Source organism: Physeter macrocephalus, chromosome 14 (genome assembly GCF_002837175.3).
Source record: "Physeter macrocephalus isolate SW-GA chromosome 14, ASM283717v5, whole genome shotgun sequence".
NCBI classification, from domain to species: Eukaryota; Metazoa; Chordata; class Mammalia; order Artiodactyla; family Physeteridae; genus Physeter; species Physeter macrocephalus.
This window is the reverse complement of record NC_041227.1, coordinates 67,653,920-67,668,496: the sequence shown is the minus strand read 5'-3', so window position 1 is coordinate 67,668,496 and position 14,577 is coordinate 67,653,920. Positions and strand designations below refer to the sequence as shown.

The following is a 14,577-nucleotide window of genomic DNA, read 5'->3' as shown; positions in this document are numbered from 1 at the left end:
CTCATCAACTTGCTGTGTGGTCTCCCTGAGTCTCGGTTTCTATGAAATAGTGGTCTCCAAAGCTCCTTCTATTGTCAACATTCTGTGACTCTTAGCTCTCACTCAGTCCCATGGCCGGTCATTGTCCAGAACAGGCCTTAATTATGCTGCACTCAGTAGCTGGAGTATTCTCTCACTGCCTATTAAAATCCAAACTATCTTTAATGAATAGAAGGATTTTCTCAGAGGGCTCTATGTACATCCAGTCCTGTCTCTCCCTGCTTAAAATTGAACCCTTGAGTGGTATTGTTTCCCTCAGCTCCTGCACCTGGCATTCAAAGGTCTTCATCGTCTGACCTCATGGCTTCATCTCTAATCACTCAGCACCCATCCCATGCCCCAGCTTCAAACACACCTGACCCTTTTCACCTCGAAGACTTTGCCCATGTGGTCTTTCAGCCTGTAAAACCCTCTTCACCTTTCCCACCTGCTTTCCCTGGAAGTAGTGCATCTCCTAGATCAGGTTTCCTCATTTTTAACATGCGTACATATCACCTAGGGATCTTGTTAAACTGAAGAGTTTGATCCAGTAGGTATGGGGGGGACTTGGGATTCTGTATTTCTAACAAGTTTCCAGTGACGCTGATGCTGCTGGTCTGTGGCTCACACTTCCTTTAGCAATGAGAGAGGATAGGGATTGTATTTTATACTCTGTACTCAAAAGAAGGGAGATTCTGACAGCTAAAAAAGTCCAGGTGAGGGAGACAAACTGTAGGTAACCTTAAACTTGTCAGTGAGATAGAACTGCATGATTCTATGAGAGAAGAGGTGTTTTAGACAATGACAGACTTCCAGTGTAAACCCTGACCCTGCCGATGGATTAGCTGTAGGACCTTGGTAGTCACTTACTTCTGAGTCTTATATCCTTATTTTAAAATGGTGCTAATACAGCCTAACCCAAAGGGTTGTGAGAATTTAAAATAAGAACATGGGTGAAAAGCACTTACCGCACTTCCTGGCACATAGTGAGTGCTCAGTAAATGGTAGTTACTGTTATTAATTAGAAAAGTAATGGCTGAGGAAAAAACTGGAATGTTTGCTCTGGTTTAAAACAAAAACAAAAACACCTTAAGCAGGAAGACAAAATCACTAACTTTATTTTTAATTTTTATTTATTTATTTTTAAAATAAATTTATTTATTTATTTTATTTATTTTTTGGCTGCATTGGGTCTTTGTTGCTGCACTCAGGCTTTCTCTAGTTGTGGTGAGCGGGGCTACTCTTCGTTGCAGTGCACGGGCTTCTCATTGCGGTGGCTTCCTTGTTGTGGAGCACGGGCTCTAGGCACGCGGGCTTCAATAGTTATGGCACGTGGGCTCAGTAGTTGTGGCTTCTGGGCTCTAGAGCGCTGGCTCAGTAGTTGTGGTGCACGGGCTTAGTTGCTCTGTGGCATGTGGGATCTCCTCGGACCAGGGCTCAAACCCGTGTCCCCTGCATTGGCAGGCAGATTCTTAACCACTGAGCCACCAGGGAAGTCCCAAAATCACTAACTTTAAATACTTGGATAATCATATTCTTATACTACATGTATCCCCCTAGTACCCTCATGTTATAGTGTAGATACCCTGTATTCTAATTTTTAAATCTAACAGCTGTAGAACTTAAAAGGCATGTAAGTCTGGTATTTGCCAAGCTTCAGTCACTTACCTGTTTGCTCATTTATTTAATGCTCTTCTTCAGATAGATTCACATTGTTTTGTTAAATAAATTTACCCTCATCTGAGCAATAATACTGATGAAATTGTGGGTTTCATGTGATCTGTTGTTTTTCTAATATCCATGAAAATAAATACATAATGATCATAGTAAGATAAAGAGTTAGCCTACATAACATTTAGAATCCTCTTGCATTCTGTGATGTACATACCTCAAGTCGGGAAATATTGATCTCACCTAGCCTACCTTGCCTTCCTTGGTTCACTGAGGCAGGGGAAGGGAGGGACTTGCCCGGGGTCTTAATGAGCTAGACTCAGCCCCTCTTACCAAGATTCTTCCTAGGGCACCCAAGGCCCCTCCTCCTGGAGCTGGAGATACCAAGGGTACTTGTGTGAAGAATTTCTTTTTCACAAGATAGTGAATCCAGCATAAGGAAGTCCTCAGGCTGGTCAAAGTCACCTTAAAGAAGGGTGCCAAAGAAAAACGGGCCAGAAAAATATAGATATAATGAGAAAAATTCTCTCCACGATGGCTGACGTGTTGAAATAAACCCAATAGATGTCAAAACCAGGGCAAGACTGGAAAGTGTGACCTTGAATTCAGACTGTGCTGAATTTGCTGTGGGGAGTTTCTCGATTTAAAGTATCAACTTGTATTTTAACCTTGAATCCCTCTTGGAGAGTGCCAGGCACTTGGAGTCCAGCCACTGTCACATCTTCGTGCTGTGTGTGCAGGGAAGCAGTGTAGCCTACTGGTTAAGGGTGAGAACTCTAAGGTCAGTCCTGACTCCCACTGGCTATGTGAATTTAATCTCTCTGAGCTCAGTTTTCTCAAAAGATAACGCCTGACTCAAGGGGGAGTGACAGGAAGATTTAATACAATAATGTACATAACATAGCACTGTCAAATCTTTACACTGTAATGTTGTTATCACTATTATCATTATCGTGATAATAGTATTTAAGCCAGAGTTCCCTTGGCTGGTGACCAGTTTCCCAAACAGCCTTGTTTTCAAATTTGTGAGGTGGTTACCAAAAAGCTACTGTCTTTTTAACAAAGGATCTTGAAGGCCCTGAAGGTGCCCTCCTTACAACTTCAGAAAGAAGAGGCCTGGCTACTCCCTAGTTGTCACTTACCCTCTCTTAACCTGTTTCCTTATCTATAAAAGAAGAATAGTGATAATCACTTGGTGGAGATGGAATATGGGGAGAAAGAAGCTAACACTGTCTTATGCTTAATATGTGCCTGATTTTTCATTTGGTCATGAATTAATATCCTATTTGCTTAGTCCATAGTAGAGATTCAACACCACTTTTGCTAGGATGAGCCTTCTCTTTTCCAAGAAGGAAGCAATGTTTCCTCAGTATTCCTCTTTACTGTTAGTACAAACTGTTTTCCCTTCATCTGCCTCTTATAAAGCATTTCTTTTTCTGATTTTATCTCCAGAGGCCCAGACCTCATGAAACTGGCTTATTTTTGAATTTTTTTCATTTCAGGCCTCAGAATAGTATTTGGGTTTCACCCTGGCTGCCTTTTTTGCAGCTTAAAAAATGACAGGTGCTTGCTCTTGAAAGCTTATTAGAGAGCCTGGACTTGATGGTGGCCTGGTTTCTAAGACACCATGCTCTCCTGGGTCTCTTACCTCACTGGCTGCTTCTGTTCAGTCTCCTTTGCTGGCTGCTTTTCGTCTTGCCACCCCCATTTCTCTCTGCCTATTCCTTGGGCGAACTCATCCAGTCTCAACGCTTTACAAACCACCTCCACGCTGATGCCTTCCCAATGAACATCTCCAGCCTGGGCCTCTCTCCTGAGCTCCAGATGTGTCAAGGAGAACTGCAGATAAGATCAGAAACGATAGTAGGTACCAACTTGCTCCTCCCTCCACCCTCAGCTAGCTCTGTAGATGGCAACTCTGCCTTTGCAGTTACTAAGTTCAAAATCCTTGGGAGTCATTTTTACTCCTCTCTTTCTTTACACCTCATGTGTAATCTACTATCAAATTTGCTGTCTCAAACTGCAGATTATATCTAGAAGCAGACCACTTCTCACCACCTTCACTTCCCAACTCTGTCACCTGGGTCCAAGCCACTGTCTTCTCTGGCTTGCAGTACAGTAGCCTCCTCACTGGGTTCCTGCCCCCTCCCCTCCTTCATTCTTTTTTTTTTTTAATTAATTTTTTTTTTTGCCTGCGTTGGTTGCTGCACATGGACTTTTCTCTAGTTGCGGCAAGCGGGGGCTACTCTTTGTTGTGGTGCATGGGCTTCTCATTGCGGTGGCTTCTCTTGTTGCAGAGCACGGGCTCCAGGCATGTGGGCTCAGTAGCTGTGGCTCACAGGCTTAATTGCTCTGCAGCATGTGGAATCTTCCCGGACCAGGGCTTGAACCCGTGTCCCCTGCATTGGCAGGCGGATTGTTAACCACTGCACCACCAGGGAAGCCCCTGAAACCTTGTAAAATATGAGTCTAATCTGTTCCCCTCCTTGCTCAAAACCGTCTAACATCTCTATTGAGTCCTCACCTCATTCACATGCAAGGCCCTATGCTAAGATATCCCCTTCAGGACCACTCCATGGATTACTCTTCCCCTCCTGCCGTCGGCCCTAGGCACTGTTTCTGGCCATTGCTAGAACAGGAAAACTCCTGCCTCAGGGCCTTGCTTTTCCTTCTGGAACCTGCTCTCTCACCTCCTTAGGTCTTCGCTCATGTGACATCAGCGAGGTTCCTCAACCCTATTTAAATTTGCAGCACCCCCTCCAATACCAGCACTCCTTATCCATTCTTCCTGAAACTAGGAATTAAAAAAAAAATTTAATGTTGAATCACCAGTTCCTAGAACAGAGTCTGGCACATTGTACGCGTTCAATAAATACTGGATGAGTTAATAAAGAATAGCTAGAATTACACTAGGCACTGTGATATGTGCGTTTATGTTAATCTCATTTAACGCGCACAACCGTCCAGAGAGGCGTACCCCGTGGCTTTTCCTACTGTACAAACGGGGGACGGAGAGGCTGCAGCCGGCAGAGCCCCAGGTCTCTGGCTCCTGAGCCTCTCGGTCAGGGCTGACCTGTCCCCTGTCCCCCCTCTCCCCGCAGGTCCCGAGCGAGGCGCCAGCGCCGTCGGCGGACCCGGCGCGCCCACACGCGTGCCGGGACTGCGGCCGTGCCTTTGCGCGCCGCTCCACATTGGCCAAGCACGTCCGCATACACACGGGCGAGCGGCCCTTTGCGTGCACCGAGTGCGGCCGGCGCTTCTCGCAGAAGTCGGCGCTGACCAAACACAGCCGCACGCATACGGGCGAGCGGCCTTACGAATGCCCAGAATGCGACAAGCGCTTCTCGGCCGCCTCGAACCTGCGGCAGCACCGGCGGCGCCACACGGGCGAGAAGCCGTACGCATGCGCACAATGCGGCCGCCGCTTCGCGCAGAGCTCCAACTACGCACAGCACCTGCGCGTGCACACGGGCGAGAAGCCGTACTCGTGCCCGGACTGCGGACGCGCCTTCGGCGGCAGTTCGTGTCTGGCGCGCCACCGACGCACGCACACGGGCGAGCGGCCGTACGCATGCGCCGACTGCGGCACGCGCTTCGCTCAGAGCTCGGCGCTGGCCAAGCACCGGCGCGTGCACACGGGCGAGAAGCCGCACCGCTGCGCCGTGTGCGGCCGCGGCTTCGGCCACCGCTCCAACCTGGCGGAGCATGCGCGCACGCACACAGGCGAGCGGCCCTACCCATGTTCCGAGTGCGGCCGGCGCTTCCGCCTCAGCTCGCACTTCATCCGCCACCGTCGCGCGCACATGCGGCGCCGTCTCTATATCTGCGCGGGCTGCGGCCGGGACTTCAAGCTACCCGCCGGAGCCACTGCCACTGAGCGCTGCCCAGATTGTGAGGGCAGTTGAACCGCCATTCTTGTCTCCGCGGGGTGCGAGCTGGGGAGGGGCACGCTAGTATCCCGACCTGGGGCTGCGTTAACCTGGACAACTCCCCGCCCCGCCACCTGTGTCTCAGATAGGGTGGGACGGCGGGCCTGGCTGCCCTGGAACTGGGAGACAGGGAGGATCCCCTACCGGGGTCCCTGGAAACGCGCCCACCTCCCCCTCATTACATCCCCTCGGCCCGTGTTAGAGTGAATAAAGTATTATATCCTCACCCCACCCGTGCCTGTGAATGAGGTGGGTGGGGTGTGAATTAGGAAAGTTGGGGGTCTCTCCAGGCTTAGGTGATTTAGGTGAATTGTCATGGAGTCAAGTGGGGCTATAAGCCCAAAAGTGTTCCAGGAACTGGTTTTGTGTGTATGTGGAGTCATTCCACGCTTGGCCCTTGGTTATGTCTTCATGACCTCAGACCTAGAAGGGTCCATAAATTTAGCGCGTTGGTGATCAACAGGCACTGCATTCTAAAGAGCTTTGAGTGAGCCGGCATGAACCTCATGAAACTTGGTCTAGTAAAGAGGAGCAATAGTGGAAACTTTAGCACTAGGTTAAAGAACTTCAGTGCTACATTATTATTAGCTCATTTTCATCCTCAAAGCATCCCAAAGTGAGGTAACTCTTTTACCTTTATTTCTGCAGATGAGTAAATAGGTACGGACAGCCAGTGAATGGCACAGTGGGGACAAGTACACAGGCAAGTGCAGTCCCTTGTCATTGGAACTCTGATGGGGGAGTTGCTGGATAGGAGAGGTCTTCAGTGCAATCTTGGAGTTTAGAGAGGCTCTTCTCAGAGGTGGCATTTAAGCTGGTCTTAAGGTCAAGAGAGTTGGGGTTGGGGACGTATGGAGAGAACCCCTGAACCTGCATGCCAGACTTGTTAGAGCTTGCAGATGTCCTCTGGGGTGGAAGGCAGGGACAACAAGCAAGGACGTTGGCAGGAGACAGACCACTAAGGACCCTGGAAGCCAGGTTAAAGGTTCCAAGGCCACAAAGAATCCTTGAGGGATTAGAGGGAGGGAAGGATATGGCATATTATTGAGCTAGAATTAATAGGAGTTAAAGTGGACGTGGGGAAAGGAGAGATGGGGCTGATTTCATTTCTTAGCTTGGGTGACCACAGGCAGTGTCATTGAGATGGGGACACAGGATGAGGAGCAGGACCAGAGTTGAAGTGGCAGCAATTGTTACACCCCAATCTGGACACATTGAGTGTGAAGTAAATGTGGACAGGTCAGGGAGGTGATTGGAAGTAACACCTTGGGGATATCAGGTCTGGACGGCATGGCACCACATCCAGAAGAGGGTAGTAGAGAACTTGAGTCTGTGACAGAATAGCCAGAGGTAGAAAAGCAGAAGTGTCTTGTCTGGGGAATCTAGAGGAAAGTGTTTTATGGAGGAAACTTAGCTCAGTCAGATGCTGCTGTGGTGTCCACTGTGTATGAATTCAGGGAAAGGGATGAGAACAGTTCTTTGGAGGGGTGGGAGGTGAAAGCCAGCGTTCAGTGGGTTAGGGTAGAAATGAGAGAATGAAGAAGCAGAGTGGTGTAGATCCATTTCAAGAGGTTTGGCTGTGAAAAGCATGAGGGAAGTAGCTGGAGTTTTGTTGGTTTTGTCTTGTCAATAGGAAAGAGACTCAAGTATGCTTTATGTGCTCATGGAAAGGGCTAATGGAAAGGAAAAGACTTTGATTATATGGAGGAGAGAGGAGATAATTGGTCAAGAAGACAGGATGAAATAAGAGATCAATAAGATAAGGCTCCTGCTATCACTGGTGGGCAGAGGAAAGGAGGGTTTGGGAAGATAAAGCTAAAGCAGTTCCAATCTGATGGATTCTCTTTTACCTAGGAAGTAAGAGAGGTCACTGGTTAAGAGGAAGTGAGGTCATTAATAAGAGGAGTGAGGCCAGTAAAGGGAAATGCTTTATTTTACTGATGTGGAATCAGGTTTCACCCTGTGAAGGAGGCAGGCTGCTAGTTCGCTGGGTAGCTCTGAAAAGAAAGTGATGTGCCTGGGGTCACACAACGGGTGAATCATACATACCCAGCACTATCTTTAGGTGTAGAAGTGGAACAAGCAAATTGGCCTTGGGAGAGAAGGAGGGGGCTAAGGGGTCCAAGCCCCAAAAGAGAGGAAGCCCTGTTCTGCTTCGTATCAGACAGATCTGACCCTGATTTGTGCTGGGGGCCAAGGGAGAGGGGCAGAGGGCTCTCACAGGGCTGGGGTCCTGCTGTACAAGGCCCACGCCTGCCTTAACTGTTGAAATTTCCTACTCTGGGCCCCTGAAAGTTTTGAGTTGAAAAAGCAAACAGATAATGACAACTGAAAACTTACACTGTCCTAAGCACTCTACTTAGAATAACTTACTTAAACCTTACAACCCTATTAGGTAGATAACATTGTTTTCATTTTATTTAATTAATTTATTTATTTATTTTTGGCTGCACGGCATGTGGGATCTTAGTTCCCCGACCAGGGATGGAACCCATGCCCCCTGCAGTGGAAGCGCAGAGTCTTAACAACTGGACTGCCAGGGAAGTCCCTTATTTTCATTTTAGATGAGGAAATGGAGGCACAGAAAGATGACAATATAATCCAGAACATCATCCAGTATCAAAGATGGCATTTGAACCCGGACGGCCTGGCTCCAGAATCTGGGCTCTTATCCAACACTACATAAAGGCTCCAGTCTTGTTTAGAGAAGGGGAAGGGACTTATTTGCATGAGGTCAGACAGAGAACTTACCAGAAGTCAGATCTCTCTGCAGGTGGGAAGTATAATAGAGAAACATGGGCTTTGGGCTCACAGGTATCCCTGGTACCCCTCTCCAGCATGTGCTGAGACAGAGAGCCTCCCCAGCTGCCCCAGGAAGAATCCAGAAGTTGCTAACCAAAACTTTTATTGAGAGAGAAAAAACCAGGAGGCTACCTACTGGAGGTTCTTGGGCCTCAGACCTCAAGAAGGGTAGCCCCCAGGCCCATGATCTGTTAGGAAAGGACTAGAATGAGGTAGCATGGCTGGAGCACCCTTTGCTCCTAAGATGCCGTGCTGAGTTGCAGGTTCTGTGCCCGTGTTTCTAGGTTGAGGCCTGACCTGTGGACTCATAGGCAAGGTCTGCAGGCCCCACAGCCTGGTTTTCAGAGGTGGCCCCGTGGGGCAAGTCTGTGTACTTGCGGGCAGAGCCGCGGGACAGATGCGCTGGGTAGCGTCGCCGGTTGGTGTCCATCTTGGAGAGCACTGCTCGGGGCAGATCTACACGGCAGCGGGCTGCCAATGCTACCAGGTAGATGAGGACGTCACTGAGCTCCTCTTGAAGGGCTGCTCGTTCCCTGGGGGGCCAGGCTTGGGGCCCAGGCTCCTCATCCGGCTTCCACTGACTGGGGACAGGACACAAGGACAGGCACACACACATAGATGCTAGCTAGGACAATGGGTTCCACCTCTTTTAGGGGCACACCCCAGGCCTTGCAGCAATGAACTCCCACCTCCTAGGAAGTTCCTCCAAAGACAAGTCAACCCAGCTGGGCCCTGGAATCTTCATGGTGGGGAAGAGACCCCATGAGATGATTCACCCAGACCTCTGTGTCCTTACCTGAGCCAAGGAGTAGCCAAAAGGACATTTCACTTATCGAGACACAATTCTACTCCTCCCCTGCCGGCCTTAGCCACTGCCACACCAGACTAAACTTTAGACCTGGACCACTGCAGAAGCCTCTAACTCATCTTCTGCTCTTACCCTGCACCATCTTTTAAAAGCACAAATTACATTTTGTCCCTCCCCTGCTTAAAACTCCCCCAAGTGTGCTTGGAATAACATCCAAACTCCTACCATGCCCTCCAGGTCCTGCATGAACTGACTCCTGCTTCTTCCAGTGTCATTATCCACCATGCTCCCTCTCACTCCCCACCTAAAGCCACTCTGGCCTTTTCTGCCTTGCAAACAGGCCAAACTGTCACAGGGCCTTTGCACTTACTGCTCCCTCTGCCTTGAATGCTCTTCCCCCCATCCTTCCCATGGCTGGCTGTTACTCAGGTCTCAGCTCAGATGTCACCTCCTCAGAAAAGCCTTCTCCCTCTGTTACCTTCTTTCTCATCACCTTGTGTTACTTTCCTCATAGAACTTGTGACAATTCCACATCTTTTAAAATTAGTTCACTTATTTATTGTCAGTCTCCTTGCACTGTGATGGTAGGAACTGTGTCTGTCTTGTTCAAGGCCATATCTCGATTCTAGAGGACATAGCACACAGATGGTGGTCATGAATCTGTAATGAACGAATGGCTTGCCCTCACACACATCAGTGCCCTCATTTGTCCATCCCACAGTGACTGCCCTGACTTAAGTCTCACCACCTTTTGCCTCATCTACACCAGCTTCCTCACTGGTTTCCCCTGACCCAATTCTCTTGGGGATCCAATCCACCTTGCAGACACAGTGACCTTTCTACTATTCAAATCTGGTCAGGTGTTCTGTCCAAACTCCATTACTTCCCAGCCCTGATTCTATCATTCTGTGTTCCTATCCTACCCCTGTCCTCCACAGCCACAGTATATTGAGTGCCTATTGTATCCCAGCCACTTGGGACACACCAGAGACCAAAACAGACAAAATCCTTGCTCTTCCTCAAGAAGCTTACACTGAAGGAATCTTATATTCTCCCTGAATTTAACTTGCCCTTTCCCACCTCACTACCTTTGCAAATGTAAACTCCCCCTGTCTGGAATGCCATAGGCAGGTCTTCTATAGAATACCTGCCTTTCCACCCCAGAGGCAGAGGTAAAGGACAGTTGCCACTGTCCCCTCTTAGACCTGGACCTGCCTTGCTGTTTTCACACCTTTCTCTCCCAGGAGACTGGGCACCCCTAGAGGGCAGGGACCCATAATCATCTTTGTATGCCCAGCAACCACGTACAGAGCTTGGTAGTGAGGAGGGGAAATTGGATCCAGGGGTATCTAATGGTCAAATAAATCCTCCCCTCCCTTCCCCAACACACAGACTCTTCCAGAAGCCTGTCATCTACTCACAAGAGCTCTGCCAGCTCCCCTACTTCCCCCACCAAGGCCAGGAGGAGGTTCCGAGGTTGGTGGAACTGGTCCCAGTCTCGTTCAGCAGCAAACTCAGCATGGAGGCGGCGGCTGGAATAGGAGAAAGGGGTGGAAGTCCAGGTCCCAAGGTTAGGGGATGGGGGAGGAGGTGCAGGGCCCTGGCAGGTACCTCAGTGATATGTAATGGGGGCATGGTTATCGCGGGGGGGGATTCTGCAACTAATTCCTTGGGTGGCCTAAGCAAGTCGTTTCCTCTTTAGGGGACTTGGTTTCCTCATCTATAAAATGGGTGAGACCTTACACAGACCCTAAATTATCGAAGTCTAATAATACCTTCTTTTTCATTTTTCCACCTCCTGCTGCTGCTTCTGCAGTTTTCCTCCATCTGGAATATCCCTATCTCTGTATATCTAAATCCTATTGATTTTACAGAATACAGCTCCAGGACGCTTCCCCTAAGAAGCCCTCTTTGATTTCCTCCAGCAAGAAATGTCTCCCACCTCTCAACAGAACATTTACCCCCGTCCTACCCCCCGCTCCTGGAGGGCAGAGACAGGGCAGAAGCAGCATCGTACTCCGGTATGTCCCCTGCCTCAGGTGTGCATTGTTAAGCCCATTTTACAGAGAAGGAGGTTAGAAGTCTCGCCTGTGGGGGTCAGCCAGCAGAGCTAGGACCGGAGCACAGCTGCTAGCCTTCTTCCCGACCACGTGGTGGGACCCTCCCCAAACGGAGGGAGAAAGGGGGCGATCTCCTCAGCCCAGCCTGGGCAAGGACGGCTTACATGTCCTCGAGCGTTGGTTCCGAGCTGAAGCTGAAGGGGGCGGCAGCAGCAGTGCCCTCTCCTCCTGCATCCCCACGCGTCTTCCCACCCGCGGACATACCGCCCACCGCGCGGCAGCCCTGCCTTGGTGAAGAACCTGGAGCCAAGCTCGGAGCCCCCGCCTCCAGAGCGCCTGGCCAATCACAGGCGTTCGTGATTGCTTCACGGGGGCGGAGCCGAAAGAAAGACCAATTTCTTACGTGGAGTTTGCTACAGCCCGCCCCTTACCCGGACAGGACCAACCTAAGAGGACTTCATGCTTGCTTTCCTTGGCGCCGGCCCCCGAATTCTTCAGTCTTGACCAAGCATCTTAAAGGTATAGGTACCAGATTCGACCAAGGGAAGAGATAAAAGGCAGAGAGTGGAGAGCACAGGTGCATCACTTACCTTTTGGGCGCCAGATGGCGCCAAAGCAAAATGATGGCAGGGAGCCTCGTGGAGAACCCTAGCAATGAAGGGTTTAAACGAGAAAGGGGAATTTATTAAAAGGATACAGGAATGTCTCCAGGATACAGCTGAGCCTGAGGAATGAAGTAGGGTAGCTGTTTCAAGCATTTTACATATTTATTTATTTATTGGAGGCCCTGCTAAATCTATAGTTTCTTTTTCTTTTTTGATTTTTATTTATTTTTTTATACAGCAAGTTATTACTTATCTATTTTTAAAATATTAGTGTATATGTGTCAATCCCAATCTCCCAATTCATACACACACCCCCGCGCCGCTTTCCCCCCTTGGTGTCCATACGTTTTTTCTCTACATCTGTGCCTCTATTTCTGCCTTGCAAACCAGTTCGTCTGTACCATTTTTCTAGATTCCACATATATGCGTTATGACAGTCTCTAGGTCCATCCAGGTCTCTACAAATGACCCAATTTCGTTCCTTTTTATGGCTTTTTATGGCTTTTATTTATGGCTTTTATTTCATATTTTATTTTATTTTGGATTTTAACTATTACGGGCACCCTTTGGAGGATTTTAGGCAGGGGAGCCGTATGATCATGTGTTGTATTTCTGAGCCCTCTGACTGCTGTGTTAAGAATGAACTGAAGGGGGGACTTCCCTGCTGGCGTAGTGGATAAGACTCCACGCTCCCAATGCAGGGGGCCGGGGTTCCATCCCACGTGCTGCAACTAAGGAGCCCGCCTGCCACAACTAAGACCCCGTGCAACCAAATAAATAAATAAATATATTTTTTTAAAAAAGAGTAGCATTCTATGTAATTTGACCTTATATTTAAAAAAATAAAATAAAGAATGACCTGAAGTAGGGAGCTGGCGAGCTGCCGCTAAGGAGCCCTGGAGCCGCAACTAAGGAGCCCTGGAGCCGCAACTAAGGAGCCCGCCTGCCACAACTAAGACCCCGTGCAACCAAATAAATAAATAAATATATTTTTTTAAAAAAGAGTAGCATTCTATGTAATTTGACCTTATATTTAAAAAAATAAAATAAAGAATGACCTGAAGAGGGCAAGAGTAGAAGCAGAGAGATGAGTTACTGCAGTTTTCCAGCAACAGATGTTGGTGCCTTGGGCTGCTGATGGCGGGTGAAGATGAAGAGAGGTAGATGCATATTTTGGAGCTAGATCTATAGGCTTTGGTGGTTTTGAACTAGTGAGATGGGAGAAAGGGTAGAATCAAGCATGGCTTACAGGTTTTGAGTGTTGAGCAACTTGGTGGATGGATGGTGACTCATACTGGGATGTGGAAGATGAGGTTCAGGATTGAACACATGAGGCATCAGAAGCGTGTTTTAGGACAAGGCAAGTTGAAGACACGTATCGAATTGGCAGGTGGATTTATGAGCCTAAGGTTTAGAGGAGAAATCAGGGCTAGAGATTCAGATTTGGTAGTCTCAGTCATTTAAACAGTACTTAAAGTCAGGGAATTGGAGAAGAATAACTAGTACAAGAATCTAGGTAGACGAGACCAAGATTTGGGGTACTCCAACATTTGGCAGTTGAGCAGAAGAGAAAGGTGAGGTAGGAGAAAAATTGACAAGAGTGTGAAGTTACGGAGCCTAAGAGAGGAAAGTGTTCCAGAACGAGTGGACATCTGATGCGGCTGAGCTGCTGGGTAAAATGAGAGCACAGAATTTGCTGGATTAGGCAACATGGAAGTTGGATATAGGGTGTGGGAGATAAGCGGGAGTCCTGGGTAACTCCTTGGTTTCTGGCTTGAGTAAATGGATGGATAGTTTTGTCATTTGCTGAAATGAGGACACAGAAGACCTGGGAGTTGGGGTAGGAGGGAAGATAACGAATTTTAGTTTGGAACACGTTGAGTCCGAGATGACTCTAGAACATCCAGATGATGTCCAGCAGGCAGGTGGACAGACAGGTCTGAAGTTCAGAGCATTGAACTGCCTTATGGATCTGGGTAGTGAAAGTTTCAGGGGCCAAGTACCACCCCTAGCAACTTGCCTGGTGTTTGCTAAGCTTCTCCAGACCAGAAACCAAACTCTTACTGGAATATAAAACACCACTTGGAGAGCAGTTTTCTCAGGAGTCCTCTGCATCTCAGATTTTTGAAGAGTCAGGCTTCCAGGACTTCTAGAGTTCCCAGGTCAGATGGTCCTTGGAGACGGACCTGAAGGAGGAGGCGCTCTCTCTGAGACTGCCTCTGCCCATCTCCCCTAGGAGATTCCCCGGCTGAGCTGTAAAACTCTTGCAAAGCATCCTGCAGGGACATCCAAGTTCTTTGCTCCAAGGGCATCATCCTCTAAAGACCAACCAAACTCAGCATCAGCACGGCACGGAGTTGGGGGTGGGGGCGGGGGAGACCCTCATGAGGGAGAAGGAACAGACATGAACATATGATTGGCCCCATCATCTGGACTTCTCATCCCAGGCTCTTCCTGAACCTTCACCCCACATCCTGTTAGTTTTCTCCATTCTCCTCAGTCACATCTAGGCAACCAGACTTCTCTGCTTTAGTCAGGGCCTCAGTGTACTTGGTCTTGCTTTTTTTTTTTTTTTTTTTTTTTTTTTTTTGCGGCACGCGGGCCACTCACTGCTGTGGCCCCTCCCGTTGCGGGGCACAGGCTCCGGCCGCACAGGCTCAGCGGCCATGGCTCACGGGCCCAGC

The 14,577-nt window shown here is 48.8% G+C and overlaps 2 protein-coding genes across 2 annotated transcripts; one reads left to right on the top strand and one right to left on the bottom strand.

Moving 5' to 3' along the window:
• The first annotated feature begins 3,474 nt into the window (after positions 1 to 3,474).
• LOC114483924 (zinc finger protein 771) lies at positions 3,475 to 5,844 on the top strand. Its single transcript, XM_028498035.1, has 2 exons — positions 3,475 to 3,552; positions 4,791 to 5,844. The coding sequence occupies exons 1-2, from the start codon at positions 3,475 to 3,477 to the stop codon at positions 5,592 to 5,594; spliced, it is 882 nt and encodes a 293-aa protein (XP_028353836.1). The 3' UTR covers positions 5,595 to 5,844.
• Positions 5,845 to 8,506: 2,662 nt separating this feature from the next.
• On the bottom strand, positions 8,507 to 12,301 carry DCTPP1 (dCTP pyrophosphatase 1). Its single transcript, XM_007107387.4, has 3 exons — positions 11,453 to 12,301; positions 10,650 to 10,760; positions 8,507 to 9,001 (listed from the first exon to the last, which is right to left on the bottom strand). The coding sequence occupies exons 1-3, from the start codon at positions 11,548 to 11,550 to the stop codon at positions 8,701 to 8,703; spliced, it is 510 nt and encodes a 169-aa protein (XP_007107449.1). The 5' UTR covers positions 11,551 to 12,301; the 3' UTR covers positions 8,507 to 8,700.
• Between the last annotated feature and the right edge of the window lie 2,276 nt (positions 12,302 to 14,577).

Excerpts from the sequence above, each read along its gene's own strand:
- LOC114483924 (XM_028498035.1), top strand. The coding sequence starts at position 3,475 with ATGAACATCTCCAGCCTGGGCCTCTCTCCTGAGCTCCAGATGTGTCAA. Across the intron at positions 3,553-4,790 it reads AGATAAGATCAGAAACGATA|GTCCCGAGCGAGGCGCCAGC; the intron begins GTAGGTACCAAC and ends CTCTCCCCGCAG.
- DCTPP1 (XM_007107387.4), bottom strand. The coding sequence starts at position 11,550 with ATGTCCGCGGGTGGGAAGACGCGTGGGGATGCAGGAGGAGAGGGCACT. Across the intron at positions 10,761-11,452 it reads GAACCAACGCTCGAGGACAT|CCGCCGCCTCCATGCTGAGT; the intron begins GTAAGCCGTCCT and ends CTCCTATTCCAG. Across the intron at positions 9,002-10,649 it reads GGGGAGCTGGCAGAGCTCTT|TCAGTGGAAGCCGGATGAGG; the intron begins GTGAGTAGATGA and ends TCCTGTCCCCAG.